The 16,445-nt window shown below is 30.0% G+C and overlaps 1 protein-coding gene across 5 annotated transcripts; it reads right to left on the reverse strand.

The window, feature by feature from the left end:
• LOC104723004 (membrane-bound transcription factor site-2 protease homolog) lies at positions 13,988–16,398 on the reverse strand. 5 transcript variants are annotated; one of them, XM_010441292.2, is made up of 8 exons: positions 15,985–16,360; positions 15,799–15,890; positions 15,517–15,664; positions 15,353–15,433; positions 15,075–15,270; positions 14,839–14,963; positions 14,463–14,762; positions 13,988–14,374 (listed from the first exon to the last, which is right to left on the reverse strand). In XM_010441292.2, exons 1-8 carry the CDS (start codon positions 16,294–16,296, stop codon positions 14,198–14,200), a joined length of 1,431 nt encoding a protein of 476 aa, XP_010439594.1. In that variant the 5' UTR covers positions 16,297–16,360; the 3' UTR covers positions 13,988–14,197. The 5 variants fall into 5 exon arrangements, with proteins under 5 accessions (XP_010439594.1, XP_010439593.1, XP_010439595.1 ...); XM_010441291.2 differs by having other exon boundaries at positions 14,839–15,270; positions 15,985–16,359; XM_010441293.2 differs by lacking the exon at positions 15,985–16,360 and having other exon boundaries at positions 14,839–15,270; positions 15,517–15,686; positions 15,799–15,888.

The raw sequence follows: 16,445 nt of genomic DNA on the forward strand, positions 1-16,445 counted from the left end.
AAAAAAAAAAAAAAAAAAAACATATCTTTCTAAGCAAAAGAGAGACCAACAGAAAGAAAAAAAACAGAGCATGGGAACAGAGGAAAAACAGAGAGTAAAGCAAACAGCTTTGGGTTTATTTTCAACCGTCCTAGAACTCAAATTATTATTACAACACCTGTTTCATTTACATGTCTTGATTAATTTTAATGTTATACAGAATCTGTCCCAACCGCAGTAGTAACTAGCAAAGAGACTGAGGAAGCTCTACACAGTGAGCTTTTTGGTTCTTTTTTTAAGCAAGACTGACACAGAGGACCAAAGACAAGAATAATCTTAGTTTCTTGAGTTTTTGTGTGTTAGGGAGTTGAAAAGTGTAGAGAAGACAATCAAGTAGATGAGATATTTTAGGGAACTAGAGAGACACTTACCTAATCTTTTATGAAACGAGAAATGAAAGTAGAGAGAGATATAAATCCAAATGTGAAGTGAATTGGATGAGAGATGGTGAAGGGGCCTTTTTATAAGGGAAGCAAGTTAGCAAGGTCTTCTTCTATCTCACCTTTGAACAGAAGATATATTATGACTCCTCTCCTTCAGTATTTTAATTAGAAATTTTAAATTTTTTGTTAACTAATCTTTTAATATTATTACTGTTATTTTATTCATTATAGACAAAAAGAAAGAAGACAAAAAATCTATTACACAGTGTTAACATTTTTGGAGCTACTCTTTGATTATGACTATATGCTTCTCTTTCCTAACTAAAATGCGCAGATTTTCATATCTAATCGTTTTTTTTTTGTCTTGAAGATGATTTGTGAAAATACAGTATACTGTTTAATAATAAGTTCAGAACATAAACAATATAGATGAAATGGATAATGAAAAGTTCTTTTTTTCTTTCTAATATATACTGTTTCAGTCAAATTTACTATGGCACTGCAATATATCTTTTACCTACTACAACATAGATCCGGTAGATAATTCTTATCTAGCTTTAAGAAACACACTATTATTGTAAAAATAGAATAATAAGATAAAATTGTATGAAAACTTATAACTTATATTGTATAAAATAAAAAATTCTGTTTTAACTTTTTTTGTTAATGAAATACAATTTTTTTTAATAATCATGGGTTATAAACTCTAACTAAATAAGCAACGAATAACTTGGTTCATGTCTTTTTACTTCTTTTTTTATCTACGATGTTTACACACATATCCATTTCCAATTTGAATAATCTAACATGCTCCTTGAAAATGAAGGCGAAAACATCACATCATAATCAAAACAACGCTATACAAAACGAACTATTTAGAATGAATTGTGTACATCATGTAAACCAAACTTTGATAATTGATACCAATGTATAAATCATTTGTTTTTCAACTAAAAAACGAAAATAATAAGTATATTACTTAAATGCTACTTCCTCCGTTTTAAAATATAAGATGTTTTAGATAGTTTTATTTTATTTTATAATATAAGATGTTTTTAATTTACTAGATAATTTTTAAATTAATTTTATATTTTCTTTTTATTTATTTTATGCAGATTTGTTTATAATTAGTTAAATTTTTTAAAAATAAACATTTTTTATTATACATATTTTTTTTGCTAAAACATCTTATATTTTGAAACGTCTATATTATATATTAATATGAAGTATATGCAAGTGCCCTAGTATTATTATTACTGTCTATATTATATATTAATATGATGTATATGCAAGTGCCCTAGTATTATTATTACTGAATGAGTATTCTGTTTTTCCGTGTCGGATCCTACGGATACGGGACTTATAGAGCCCTGTGAACCGCAATTTCAGCAACGGTATTAACTAATGCATGCGGTCGTTCCTTTTTTTATATTCAAGTGACTTCTTCTTACTCTTTGTTCTATTATGGGTCCTGGACAATCATCCCCTAGTAAGTAACGATATTTCAACTATGAAACTGATGAAGTATATATATATATTATCGTAACGACTTTTAAAAAAAACATGATCAACAGTTTCATTATTGCATTTGTTTTGAAATAGCCCACGGTCTATTGTTAGTAGTAGCTTCTAAGTTTCTCTATCATGAAATCCATGAATCGTAGTTACTTTGCAAATTGAAATCATTTGATAATGCAAGTTTTATTTATTTTTAGCTACCGTAATTGCATTGTAAATTATTTATTTTGTAGTTACATACTAGTATTTTGATATCATTACAAACCCTTTATATTAAATTATTAACTGTGTGATCTTTGTGGCCGATGTATACTTGTGGTCTAAGCATTAATTCATGGTAATTGGTAAATTATTCAACGACCACTGTCCACTGTGTTAGCTAATTTATTGTGAATTTATTGGTAAATTACTCAACGATCGACCACCTTGGATTCTCGGGATTTTAAGGATATTATTTTGATTGAAAATAATATTTATTGTGTACTTTTATTTAACTTACTACTGTACATTGAAGATGTGACAAAAAAAAAATGTCACATGTACAATAAGTATTTTCCGTTGAAGGAGACATTTTAAATGATATCATATTATTCCGTCATCCTCAAAACAATTGACCAGATGAGAAAAATTATATTCAAATACTACAAAATAAAATATCGATAAATAACCTAAAAACTATGAACTATGATTTTGATTAGTAATTTTTTACCGATACACTCTACAGCTTTGATAATTATTAATAACTAAAAAGATATAAAAACTGTGTTATATTCAGTTTTTAAATAATTTTGTATTGGTGACCAAAAAAAAAAAAAATTTGTATTATTCTGTAATAGCTTAAAACGAGTTTGTGTTACCATCAAGATGAACAGGGAGGAGTTCTCTTCTTTTTCCTTATTTTTTATTTTTAGAAATGCAAATGTAAAAGCGGATCTTCTGGCACGCTCTGTGCACACATCTCTGCATAATGTTTTGTATATAAACAATTTTCCTTCGCATTGGCTCATCTGAGCTAATCTTTTGTTGACAAAAAAAAAAAAGTTTGTGTTACCAATTAGACTTTATGTTTAATGGTAACGGTTAAGTGTCAACTAAACTTATGTATAAACGTACATCGTTTACAAAATAAAACGAATAAGAAACGAGACTGCATTGAATAGAAAGATTAAAAAAACACATGAACTACTTTTGTATAGTGCTAACGGTTTAAGTGTCAACTAACTATATAAAAACGAACATAGTCTATAAAACGAATAAGAAACGAAAGCATTAAAGAGAGAGCATAGAATAATGTAGTAACCAGCGGCAGTTATGGTATTTTTGAGATCGCAAAATGATCATATGGGTCCACATGCATCCGATCTTGTTGTGCTTATCAATGAAATTTCTTTATCAAAGTAAATGCCTACCAAATTTTGTGTAAATTTATAATAACTATTTGCCACTGGTAACAAAAGTAAACCTCTACCAGTGATGAAATGTTATATAGGAAATAATTTAGTTGTGAATTTGCATTACCTGTTTAACAATATATTATTATTCATATTAATTCCTATATGACTCTAATACATTGTATAATCATATTCTAGGACAAATAGACAGTGATTAGTGATTTATGTTCAAAACTATACAGTCACTAGTCATTCACATTGTTAGAAAAGTTCAGCGATTCAACATTTTGTTTTGATGTGTGCTGTTATACATTCTGTTTGTTTTCACGTGTATTTCAACATTGTTTATTTATGGTTGCCGCTATATAGATTTTAACTGTAAATATACTCATCCGGTTTCAGATAAGATGTATGAAACTCTCTTTCAACGGTGAGAAAGAAAGAAAGGGCTATCAAATGAACATTGAGGTTGGACAATTTTAGGTGTTTTGTTGTTGTTGTTGTTGCAGTTGGCGTGGTGTTAAGGACTATCAACTGTCGATTAGTTATGAATATTTATTTTCTTTAGGATATTAATATTATAGCGTTAGTGAAAAGATCACACTCTTAAGAGGCAATCAGATTGGTTATATATTAGGTTAGATATACCGTTGGCTCTTGAAATAAAGAGGGGATTCTTGGCAGGACCAGTTTTTAAACAACTAAAGGTGTATGAACTACTAATTAAGAATAGTGAAGTGGATCAGTCAATCTATCCGTTTAATCAAATATTTTAGTGGACCGACTCGCTTAAGAACATAGTCACGAACATAACATTCAAATTCATATAGTATTGTATTTTTATGAATTTAATGTATTATACTATTTCGAAAAGAGTGAGGTTTACTATGTATATATTCATCGCATATATATCAAAATCCAAACATGATTTAGTATCAACGTTATTGAATGAGATTCACCCAACTTCGACAATAACATGAGACTTTGGCCCCTACAACGAGTATAATAAGACCCTACCAATAGGGCTAATAGTTTACACTTGCATGGTCATAACTCGGTAAAATAAATCTAAAATTGGTAAAACCCTTAGACTAATTGATTCCATTAGAAATTTTCCTATTTTATTTGGATATAGTAGTGAACGACACATATTTAATTATATTATATTCATTCTTTGACTTTGATATTTGTTAATTTGATATTTGTACGTTGATATCAGTAAAAAAACGAAACATAAATCTTAACAAATAAAGTAACTCAACATTATCGTTTTTTTTTTATATGAATGTAAATATCATTAGTCAAAATGAAAGGTTTAGGATACACATAGTGAATAGCCTAAAAATTGAAATCTTAACAAATAAAAGGAGTAAAAAAAGAAACATTATCGTATTTTCAGATTTTGAGGTATGCAAACAATAATTATTTTATATTGCTAAATCGTAAAATTACATATTAAATGTTTCACCATCTACTTTGTTATATATATATATATATATATAACTATAATTCAATAAAAATTGGACCATTTTGTTTTTTGTTCAACAGTTACGTTGGAGTATTTGTTTAATAAGTACCGATTTATATATATGTATATATATATATATATATATATATTTGTAAAATGGTTATTCATGTTGTAATATATGTGATAAAATAATTCAGGTGAGAATTGGACCAGGGGAGGAGTGTTTGTTTTCCTTAAAGGTAACGTAATTTTTTTGTGATATATATTAGTAATACCAAAAAAAGAAATTTAAAATGAATCTTCAACAGACAAGTCCATTAGTTAAATTCCAAAATATTAGGACCCGTTAGATTTTATTTGCTTACCAAAAGTGTAATGTATGTTTTCTTAATAACAAAAAAAAAACAAAAACTAAGAAAAAAAAATTCAGTCGGCATATCTTAAGATAATATATAAAACAAGAAAAAAACAAATATAAAACAAAAGAAATATGAACACGGAAACCTCCTTTTTCTTACAAGAAGCAAAGAATAATTCCCCCCAGTATTCCTTTTCAAAATTTGGATAATGAAAATTTGAAGATCAACGTACCGAAAGTGAAGAAAGTAGTAGAAAAAGAAAAAGGAAAAGAAATAAAAATTAAAAAATAAGATACGTGAAATAGTAATTAAAAAGAAAAAAAAAACATAAGAAGAATTTATAAAAAGAATATAGCAAAATAAGGGTCAAAGATTAAGAAAGAGGAAGCTTCGTTATGAATCGAATCGATAGGAAACGTCAACAACGACCAACTAACTTACCTTCCTTCTCTCTCTCACCCTTTTATGGTCTTTCTCTTTTCTTTGCCCGGTCGTCCATTTTTTGTGTATATGTCACTCTTTGTTTTATTTTATACTACTATTTCTCTATTTATTTATTGTCAGCTTTGTTATTTACTTTTACTACTACCATGGTAAATCTAGCAAACTTTTAAAATATAGTTAATAGTTTTCAATGTAAGAGTATCGGCATTAGTGTCCTCTAGTTTTTTTTGTCCCCCAAATTTAATAGTATTATTTTGAAAGATTATTATTTTTAGTATGAACATTGGTGTCTATTTGTATTTGGTCCTTCGAATAAAATAATAATATTTTTAAAGTTTAAATATTAATTATTTAAAGTTGAAAAACAAAAACATACAATTAAGACATGAAAAACTGAAAACATAAAACTAGGTCTGGGCATAAAAACCGTACCCGAATACCCAACTCGGAACCCGACCCGAAAAACCGGGTTCGGGTTGGGTACGGGTTTACCAATAAAACCCTATTGGGTTCTATTTTCTAATATTCGTAGGTTCGGGTTAGGATCGGGTAATACCCGGTACCCGTTTGGATACCCATTAAACCCGAACATATAAACATATTTATAATATTTATCATTAATATAATGCAATTACTCCAAAATTATGATTATAATTTTGAATATATCATTTAGTTTTATACCTAAATATCAAAAATAATCAAAATATCTAAAATATTTTGTTATGTAAGTCAAAATTTAACTAAATTTATTTAAATTTAATTATATTTTTTCGGGTATCCGGTAGTTTGGGTACTAATCGGGTTCTAAAATTTGTAACCCAAACCGACCCGAACCCGATAGTACCCAAACCGAACCGAACCCATATATCTAAAAATACCCAATGGGTTCTATTTTTCTAAACCCATTTATCCGAGTCCGAATGGTAATACCCAAACCCGAACGGGTTACCCGAATACCCAGCCCTACATAAAACATAAAAACATATAAAAAAAACAAAATCCTAGACAAAATCTTCTACCAATCACAACCTACCACGTATCCAAGTAGACGGACGAAAAACATCCTGTTTAAAGATACGTTTCTTCATTATTGAGCCTTTTTTTGATTTATTTTTAAAAGACAAATCCCGGGAGACGGCCCAAATAGACGCCGATGCACATGGTCTAAATTCATTGTTATATATTTATTCTTATAACCGTAGAATAAGTAGACGACAAAATAATCTCTGGTATCTAAATATCAAAACATATATATATCTATATATATATATATAAAACCTGAAATTGAAAATATATGTATATATAGTGTTATATGACTCGTTGCACATGGGGCTTGAGAGCTACATAAATATTGTGACTAACTAACTATAAACACGTGTAATTAACTAATTCTAAACCTGTTTCTTCCAACTTTTATGATTCGGATATTTTTAGTATCAAGTTTAGCAACTCAGACAAATATCATTCCGAGGAAAAAAAGTGGAATAGTAGTACACACACATGAGTATACTCTTCTCTCTATAATGACATTTAAAACAAGAACAACAAAATGCATACAAATTGTTTTATTTTATGGCCCACGTCAGATTAATTAGTCATGTTGTTTCTCTTAACGTACGTACAAACCTAGATTATTCCTTTCATCCTTTGCGAATGTTTCGATGATACACCAGATATTTATTTGCTCGGAAGCAAAATTCGATTATGATAATGGTTGACTACAAAACCAGGTTGTTAGTTTAAGGAAATTTCAGATTTTGTTGGATTGAGGGTTTCACGGTAAAGGGGTAACTTGACGTATGCCTCTTAGGGAAAAAATGTATCCATCACAAATTAAAACGATACGTAGTTGTTGTTGTTGTTTCAAAAAAAAAAAAAAAAAATTGATGCTCAAGTAAGAAATAATGAAAGAACTGGTTGAAGAATCAAAACGATAGGGAAGAAAATACTTGTCTTGAACCGAGGGAAAGAGTAGTACAAGGGTTAATTTACATGTTTGTGGGTTGAAAGAGAAGTAAGAGATGATAAATAAGTTATTTTCTTAGTAGAATTACTGAGGTTTCGAGGAATACATTGAAAAAATTCAAATGCACTATAAAAAACCGTTGGCCATACGTCAATACAGAAAAGAAAAAAAAAACATAGTTAGTTCCCATCATTAATACACTAAATGCTAGATTATACTGTATATATAAAACTTAATTGATGATACTTTTTGGGTAATATTTTCCATGCATTATAAAAGGAATTAGAACTCATTAACATAAGAGTGACTATTAGATAAGATTTGCAAGGACTACAAATGGAGAATACTGAAGTCTTGTATATATTGTTTTGAAGATGATATGTAGCTCTTCTTTCGAATAAATATAGGGGTTTACTGCCATAGTAAAAAAAAAAAAATCAGAAATAAACTAAATAAGTTGTATAATACAATCACATGTCTAGGGGAAGAAGGTCAATGGCAAAATGGCAGATCACATGTGTTCGCTTATTTCAATACACTTTTGTTTGCTGGACCTCTTACCTTTTTTAACTCTCTCTCCAATAGTCACGGGAAATATATTTTTTTCTGACATTGTCTGACAACAGTTAACCAAAAAAAAGCAGTAAGATTTTTGGCAAATTTTAGCAAAATTATTTAAATTATTGGTTAATCCCTCATAGAGGCCACATCAAACAATTGCAGTTGATTTATGACTATGTGATAGCTGCTGATAGTATATATTCTTCTGTTTTACTAAAAAGTTGCAAAAGAACACACATGAAGATGTTGTCAAAAAAGCACACACATAGATTAGATTGGCAAAAGGATCGGCAGTTGGCTGTAATTAAAACGTTATCAGTCTACTGGCTGAGTAAGAATTAGTGTCTTTAACTAATACTTTAGGTATTCAGTTTCCAGAATATCTATTTTCTTGTAGGTTACCAGCAGTACCCCATTTTAGGAAACTTTTACATGTTGAGATGTTTGTTAATTATGGTCCCTTAAATTGTGGGTTTCGATTTTATATCAACCCCTTCTCCGTGGTTAATTAGTAGATTAATCCTAGTTAAGAAAAAAGGAGGTTTGAACTTTCTACTATGATACTATATAGACAAAAAAAAAGTTACTACTATTTTTAAAAAAGGATAAATAAATGAGAAAAAGGTCACATGGGTGATTAAAAATAGAGAGACCATTCACCAATCTTGATACGTGAAAATGTTAGGTAATGGCAGTTGGGATACCTTTTTGCATGTGCTCTCTCTCTCCTATCTTATTCTTTCTTTCCCTCTCTCTCTTCTTTCTTGACGCTCACATGCACATCCTCCTCTCACTCTTCTGATACATTATCTCTATTCTCTCCTCATACTCGATTACTATACGTGACTCATGTTTCACACGTAAGTACGAGACACATGTTTCACTGTCAATGCATGTTTGGTTAGCAATAATATAGATCTTTGATCGCCGAGTTGAACAAGTCGTTACATATTAACGGTTCGGTAATAAATACAGACGTTTGTAATTTACATTAATTGTTTTTACTATACAAACTGTTTAACATCCAACAATATTGCCATTCACTGCAAACATGATCAGTTTATCACCCTCGATCGTGGGAAAAATATGTTTGATAGTCTAGTCTAGTGTAGGTTGTTCCCCCCACTGCATTGGTCGATCTTTACAAGTTAATGACAAGCTGCTAGCCTGCTACGTATGTTAAAATTTAGGTTTTCCGGCAGTTATATTTGGATTCATATTTGGTCCAAACTGATGACAAAAATGTTTTTTTTTTGGTTAATGATGACAAAAGTTAGTTATGCATACTGCGGTAAAAAGGAATTTAGAGAATTAAGGAGGAAGACATATCGTTAGGTTAAAATATGGAGTATTGATTAGACCTGCTGGTACAAAACAAATAGCTGTTCAATAATAATTTTTATTTGTATTGTCGACAAAAAAAAAATTTTTGATTTGTACTATTTTAGTGATTTACATAGTACAGTTTGTGAAAATATGAAAATAAATCTTAAATATATTATCGAAATGTAAGCATCATAAAAAAAAATATATATATACCTTTGTATTTCTTTTCTACCATCTATTATTACAGTATTTGGACTTTGGAGCAAAACTAAATTGTTACTATTGTTTTAGACAATAGGTAATCGAACAAAAAATGTCTTTTGAATAGCACACTTTGAGAAAATTAATAAATATGAAATACTCATAACAGTCAGTAGTGGATATTGTCAAATATCTGAGCAATATAAATTAAAAGAATGTGCTAGTGAAAAGACTTGATCACTAGAAAAATCTATGTCAAAATCGGCAGATGTTCTTTTAGAATTAAAAATAAAGACGTCGACGTTTATTTTTTGAAGATCATCTGAAATCTTTATTATAAATATTAACACACTAGTTGAGAATCCTTCAGCATATTATTGTTCGTATTTTTCTTAATACATTATCTTTTACATGTCATTGTTGATCCAAAACAATGTTATTCGAAAGTTACTACTCTTTGACAAAAGTTTTTCTTTCTTTCTTCAGTATTGATCTTTAATTTGTCTGAGCAAAGATCACACTTGTTACATATGTAATTTGCATAACTTCCATTTGACATACATATTATATATATATTTTTAAATCGTTTAAGTAATTGATAATATTTTAGATGGTCAAAATTTTACGAATCAAAATAAGCATATTGTATACGTTTCTGTGGTAGAAAAATGGATGGTAGTTGAGAAACAGTAATTTTGATTATCCAAAAAAGAGCTTTGTTTCAAAAAGATACCGGACTTTAGGTTAAAAATGAAAAAAAACAATAATGATAAAGTAAAAGTAAAGCTTTTCTATTATTTAATTTTCATGTCACAGAGAGTCTTCTCAGTGTAATTGTCAAGAATCGAAATGACTAATGTTCCCGAATCTATTGGCTCTTTGTCGCTTAGCTTTAAGCCAATTACACCGACACGGTTGTAAATCTTCTGACGTATGTTACGAGGCTTCGTGTGTTTTGAATATATACTTTTTTTTTTTTTTGCAAAATCTTTCATATTCTTTTACTAAATTAAATTAAGATGTTTCAAATTGAAACCATGCATGGTGAAACCGTCCAAGATTTTTGTTCAACGCTTGGTTTGTTATTTTATGGGAAAACATGAAAGAGAATTGACTCCCAATACATTACTTTTTACATATATATAAACAGAAGATATAATATTTATCGTAGTTAAAAAAATAGTTATATGACCTTACTAATACATACTTCATTTGTTTTGTAAAGAATATCATTTTAGAAGAAAAAAAATTGTTTCATAAAATGTGTCATTCTACATTTTTAAATGTGCTTTTTTATATTAAGTTTTTCTAATTTATCCCTAAACCCAAAACTTATTCCATTACATTTAAATCATTAACCACTTATTAAATAGTAGCATACATGTATAATTAAAACTTTTATTAATTTGTATGAAATATGTCAAAATGACACTTTTTATACAACAGAACAAATATTATTTTAATTTACTAACCCAATTTTTTTTTTTTGTTCTGCCCAAGGTTCAAACTTACAATTCATACTTTCACTTGCATATATCCTGACGAAATAAACAATGTAAATATGTAATCTTAAGGTTCTATATAAAGTAGTATAAACTAGAAAGACCTGAAACCTAATTAAAATGTGAAAGAAGAGAGAAGAGAAAACACCTTTAAAAAGGTGTAATAAAAGTCTTGATCACATTCACGGGTCGAATCATGGCTCGGTGAAGAAGCAACCAAACGACCGAACCATATCCATATCTGATCCCCACATGTCGTCTTCTCTTAACTCTTAAGTTTGCTTTATCAACATTGCGTACGTGTGCTTTATAATTTCGAACACAGCAGTAACAAAGATTTCATTTTCAGCAGCGTGACGTTGTTTTCATTTTTCTTAAGTTTTTTTCTTGCTAATAACGTGCGAGGAGATTTAATCTCGATAGAAAAAAAAAAGAACAATTAGAGAAAGGCGAATTGATGAATGACACGGTGCGTTTTTGGATACCACATGACTTGGGCTAAGAAGCAAGCCCAACGTAGTTTGTATAGCCGACCTTTTGTTTCCTCGTTGGTCCACATGCACACGTTTTCATCTTTTGGTGTGTTTTGTTTACTATTTTTACTTGTCAGTTTATTTGGTCTATCTACTGTCAAAATATTTAATACTCAACATATAAAATAATAAAAAAAGAATTTCTACAGTATTATATCATTATTTAATTATATATTCTATAATTTTTTTCTATAATATTCTATATTCTATAATCTTTTTTCTATAATATTCTATATTCTATAATCTTTTTTATTTGTTATAAAATCATGTACTACCTTGAACTTCATACATAGTTTACAAATAATTTTTTAAAAACATTATAAACAGAAATACTGAACCGTTGATGATGATGGTACATGTTGCCCATGTTGGATTCATACCGCGTGAGACGTTAAATAAAATAGTGTACCAAACGTAACACTACTTTGTTTTCAATACATCATCATTCTTTTGGGGTTATTGTAACAATTTTTTTTTGACATCTGTAATATAGATAACAAGATTAGTGGTTTTCCTACGAAGGAGAAAAAAATAAGAAATGTTATAGGAAGTGACCTAAGAAAAGGACAATAATCGTAGAAAATAATGGACCGTGGGATTGAGAATCTTATCTATTGCGCTCTTTAGAGCCCCTTTGGTCCACCTTTAAGGTTGCTGTTGGTGTTTTCATAATTCGGACTATTCTAATCAGTAATCACAGTCATTGTTTTACCAAAACTTTGTTGAACAATACTAAAAGTACAATGGAGAAAAATATATTAAAATATCATTCATCACCCGTGGGTTGTTTACCATCATTAAAATGATCTTTTAACATATCAAATCTAGAATCTGCTTAAAGAATATGATCTAATGATATCGAAATCAAATAAAAGTAGGGTAACACTCGATTACAATATTGCCTCCATATCCCCTATATAATAAAACAGAACTACACCGTAGACTATATAATTTTAATAAGTTAGATACAAATAGGTTATACATCAAGTTTTATATTATTTGTATAGTTCAGATTTATTGTTTCCAAAAATCTTAAAGAGAATATTCTAAAGAATCATTTGATATCATCTAACTTACCATATTAATTTTTTTTATTAAATTATTCATCAAATAAAATCCTTTGATATATAACTTAACATATTAACTTGTTAATTATCATTATACTTCACCTTTCATTTTTATATATGAGTCTATTTTGTGAAACAAATAAATTATCATATTATTTATTATAATTAGAAAATAGTTTTATTTCCGGATATACCATAAGTTAAATTTTTAAAAACAAATATAAATGATTCAATTTATAAAATATTCAAGTTTTATTAATATTATTCTTAAAAAATAATATCTATTGAATTAAAATTTTTACTGAGTAACGGGTCAAATTTGAATATTTAAATTCAGTTTCATACTTTTTTGTTGAATTTTATAATTTTATATAATATAATAAACTTTTAAATAATTTATTTTGAAATATTTTTAAAATATTGAAACTTGATATTAAAGTTTGAAACTAATAACACTCTAAATTAGTTTGTTATAGCAATGTCAATAATATATCACTATAATATGAAAGAATTAAAAAAAACCAAGTAACAAAAAGTATAACAATATATTAAATTACTCATAATATAATAACTCGCTTTTTAAAAACCAAATTCACAAAATTATGTCTTATAATGATACTCAAGTCATGAAGTAGAATATACATTGTTGAAATAACTTCACGTACATAAACTAATACAACATATTAAATTTTTATTTTAAAATAGAAATATACAAAATTTTGTATAAAAATAAATTTTAAGCAGTGTTATAGCACGAGTACTTATCTAGAATCATTAACAATATAAAACTTACAAAATAAGTTTTTTTCCAAGTCATCATATTTAGCATATGATTTTATTGCATAATTATTTATCCAAAAAAACTTTCAAAAACAATCACATAAATTATATTTTATATAAAAATTACAATATAAATAAAATAAATTTCAACTCGTGTTCTAGCACGGATCTTAATCTAGTATTACTAGAAAATTGCATCCAAATATTATATTTTTACATTAAATCCATGCTTGATTACTATAAAGAAAATAAATACTAGTATATATTGTGAGTGTTCAATTCTGTTTGGGCCTATATTAGATCTTTAGATCTTCACTTAGACTAATTCAACACACCAAGTGAACTTGAGAAGAAGGGCCTAATAGATTCACAATTTTGGTCCAACTGATCGGTCCATAGCCAAATTTATTTGTAAATTTAAGGTTCAATTGAATTGGTGAGATTCATCATAAAAATTCTGAACCATCAAAATCAATCAAAAAAAGAGGTGAGGATCCAAAGTGTGGAACTGATTAGATACTATACAACTATATATCTACAGTAAGAAAACATAAACAATCCCAACATGATCCGAAGTTTCATGATTCCTGTTGGGTTTGTGTAAGTGCAATTGTATAACAATCATCTTGTAAAGATTTGAGAATCAAGATCGCGGGGATCTACCATTGGCGGCTCTGAGGTAAACCGATAAGGAAGATTTTGAATACGGCGAAGAGAGAGAGGAGACTCCCTCCCACAAGGCATACTCGAAGAGCTGTCTTCTTCTTTCTTGGACTTAACCAAGTGAAAGACTGGAGACTTGATTCTAAAATGGATTCACCATCAAGGTAATACACCTAGCAAAAAAAAAAAATGATATGAAGATCAAGCAATAAAGATCTTATTTTACATAAGGTTTGACGACGAGTTGAATGTAGAACTTACAGGTAAGCTGTTCAGAAGCACTAGTGCAAGAGAGACATGAAATGTGCAGGTCAAGCTCTTTTGTAGGATATCTGGGAAGGATTTGCCAAAGTTGTTAAATCGCCAACGAGGTTGATATGCAGTTAAATGAACCGATCGTGACATGGGAATCAGATCACCGACAAAAACAAACGTGCCAAGGCAAGATGATGTATTGAAATCTTGACCAAGCCTAGAACAATCCTGTGATGAGGTTTTTCTAAAAGTGATCTCTGTCCATGACACACCTGGAGATTGCATTGCTTGTAAACAAGATTCGCCCTGAAACATCAAAAGTATCAAAATTAAGAAAACGCAATAATGTAATCAATGTTTTCAGTCCATGAGCAATATTCACCTGTGAACACACGCAGTCACTTTTAATATCAGTGTCTGATGTTGTCACCCATCCATCACCGCATTTGTTAAGCTTGACAATATCCTTTGCATCCAAACAAACAGAACCCTCTGCGTGTGCTGCATCTGAGCATGGCATTGGTAAGAATGCAGTGAGATCACCGGGACAAACAAATTGGTTCTCCACCATTTTCCCTTTGAACCCTTGTTCAATCAAAGAAATAGGGACACAGTAACCTTTCCCGTGATGAAATCTTCTTGACCCTCCAAGATACAAAGAAGCATTTGATGTTTCACTGTTTTGCTTATCCAAAATCGCAGCCAGTTCAAGCCATTCACTAGGTTTATGGACTTGTATACCATCCAACGACACAATAACATCTCCAGGAGACAAGTAACCAAACAATGGCGACATAGAAGGCACATCCACAACCTACACAAGAAGATAAAGAATTAGAGTTCTAACAGAGCATTACTAAGGTTTAAAATAACCTCAAAAGACACAAGAAACATACCGTGAGGCTTTCACCGTGTTTATAAAACGGAGACAACATCAGAGGCAAAAGAAACAAAGCAAACACACATAGTGTACAGAACTGCACATAAAGAAATACAAATCAAGAAACTCTCTTTATCCACAGAACAAATCAGAAAAACGGAGAAAGAGGTAAACACCAACCACTGCATTATGCCAAATACCGGCACAGTAAATACGAAGAGCGCTAAAGCTTGGAAGTGATTGCAAGACATCATGATCAAAAGCTACAAGACCTCCCGGAAATATAGCTGCAATGAAAACGGCAATGTACTCCATCTGTATTCCTTCACTGCCGCTCAATCAGAAGAAGCCTAAGCATTCATGATCTAAGAATAAAGCTCCCAAAACAGATCCAATTCTAATCTACAAAATTACATTCCCCTTCTCTCTATAAAAAAGGTGATAGCTTTGGAAGGAACTGACCTAGCAGCAGCAAGAGCATGGCCAAGTTCATGAACTGAAACAGTAATAACAGTGGAAACGAATACATAGGCAATGCCGGATAATGATACAAGCTGCCAAAACCAAACATAAATTCAAAGTAATTAGCTTTTTTTTTGTTTCGAATGCTTCCAAGATGAGATTTTTTTGTTTAAAGTAAGAGCTAACCGTGGAAGGAGAGAATCCAAATACGGCGGAAGTGAGACGATTGGAGAACAAAGGATTAGGGTGGAACTGAAGAAGAAGGAACATGGTGACTAGTAAAAGAGAAGCGACGCCGAATCCGAGTCCGATTGAGAACCAGATTTTCATCACGCCGGAGAATCGCCGTCCGATACGGAAGATGGGTTCGTTGAAATTAAAGATCTTGAAGTCGCAGTAACAACAAGAAGCTTCGTTTTCCATGTTATCGCCGCCGGCGAGGTGGTCTCTTCGGAACCTCATCCTGAATCTTCTCACTCGCCGTCCTGAAATCTCCATCGGGGTTTATTCAAAGATTCTGATTCCTTTTCTCATAAGATTATGGTTTTAAATTAGACCCGATGAAGTTTAAATAAACCCCTCTCCGGTTTAGATCAGACCGTATCGGTCCGGCTACGTTAAGCAGGGGAGAAGGGGGGGGGGGGGGG

The sequence above is a fragment of the Camelina sativa genome, chromosome 11, assembly GCF_000633955.1.
Source record: "Camelina sativa cultivar DH55 chromosome 11, Cs, whole genome shotgun sequence".
Classification (NCBI taxonomy): Eukaryota; Viridiplantae; Streptophyta; class Magnoliopsida; order Brassicales; family Brassicaceae; genus Camelina; species Camelina sativa.

What these genes read in the sequence shown, in the direction of transcription:
- LOC104723004 (XM_010441291.2), bottom strand. Translation starts at nt 16,296, where the DNA reads ATGGAGATTTCAGGACGGCGAGTGAGAAGATTCAGGATGAGGTTCCGA. An exon ending in GTATTTGGCATAATGCAGTG is followed by an intron (nt 15,434 to 15,516) that starts GTTGGTGTTTAC and finishes CTTTATGTGCAG; the next exon opens with TTCTGTACACTATGTGTGTT. An exon ending in TGCTTCTGAACAGCTTACCT is followed by an intron (nt 14,375 to 14,462) that starts GTAAGTTCTACA and finishes TTTTTTTGCTAG; the next exon opens with GTGTATTACCTTGATGGTGA.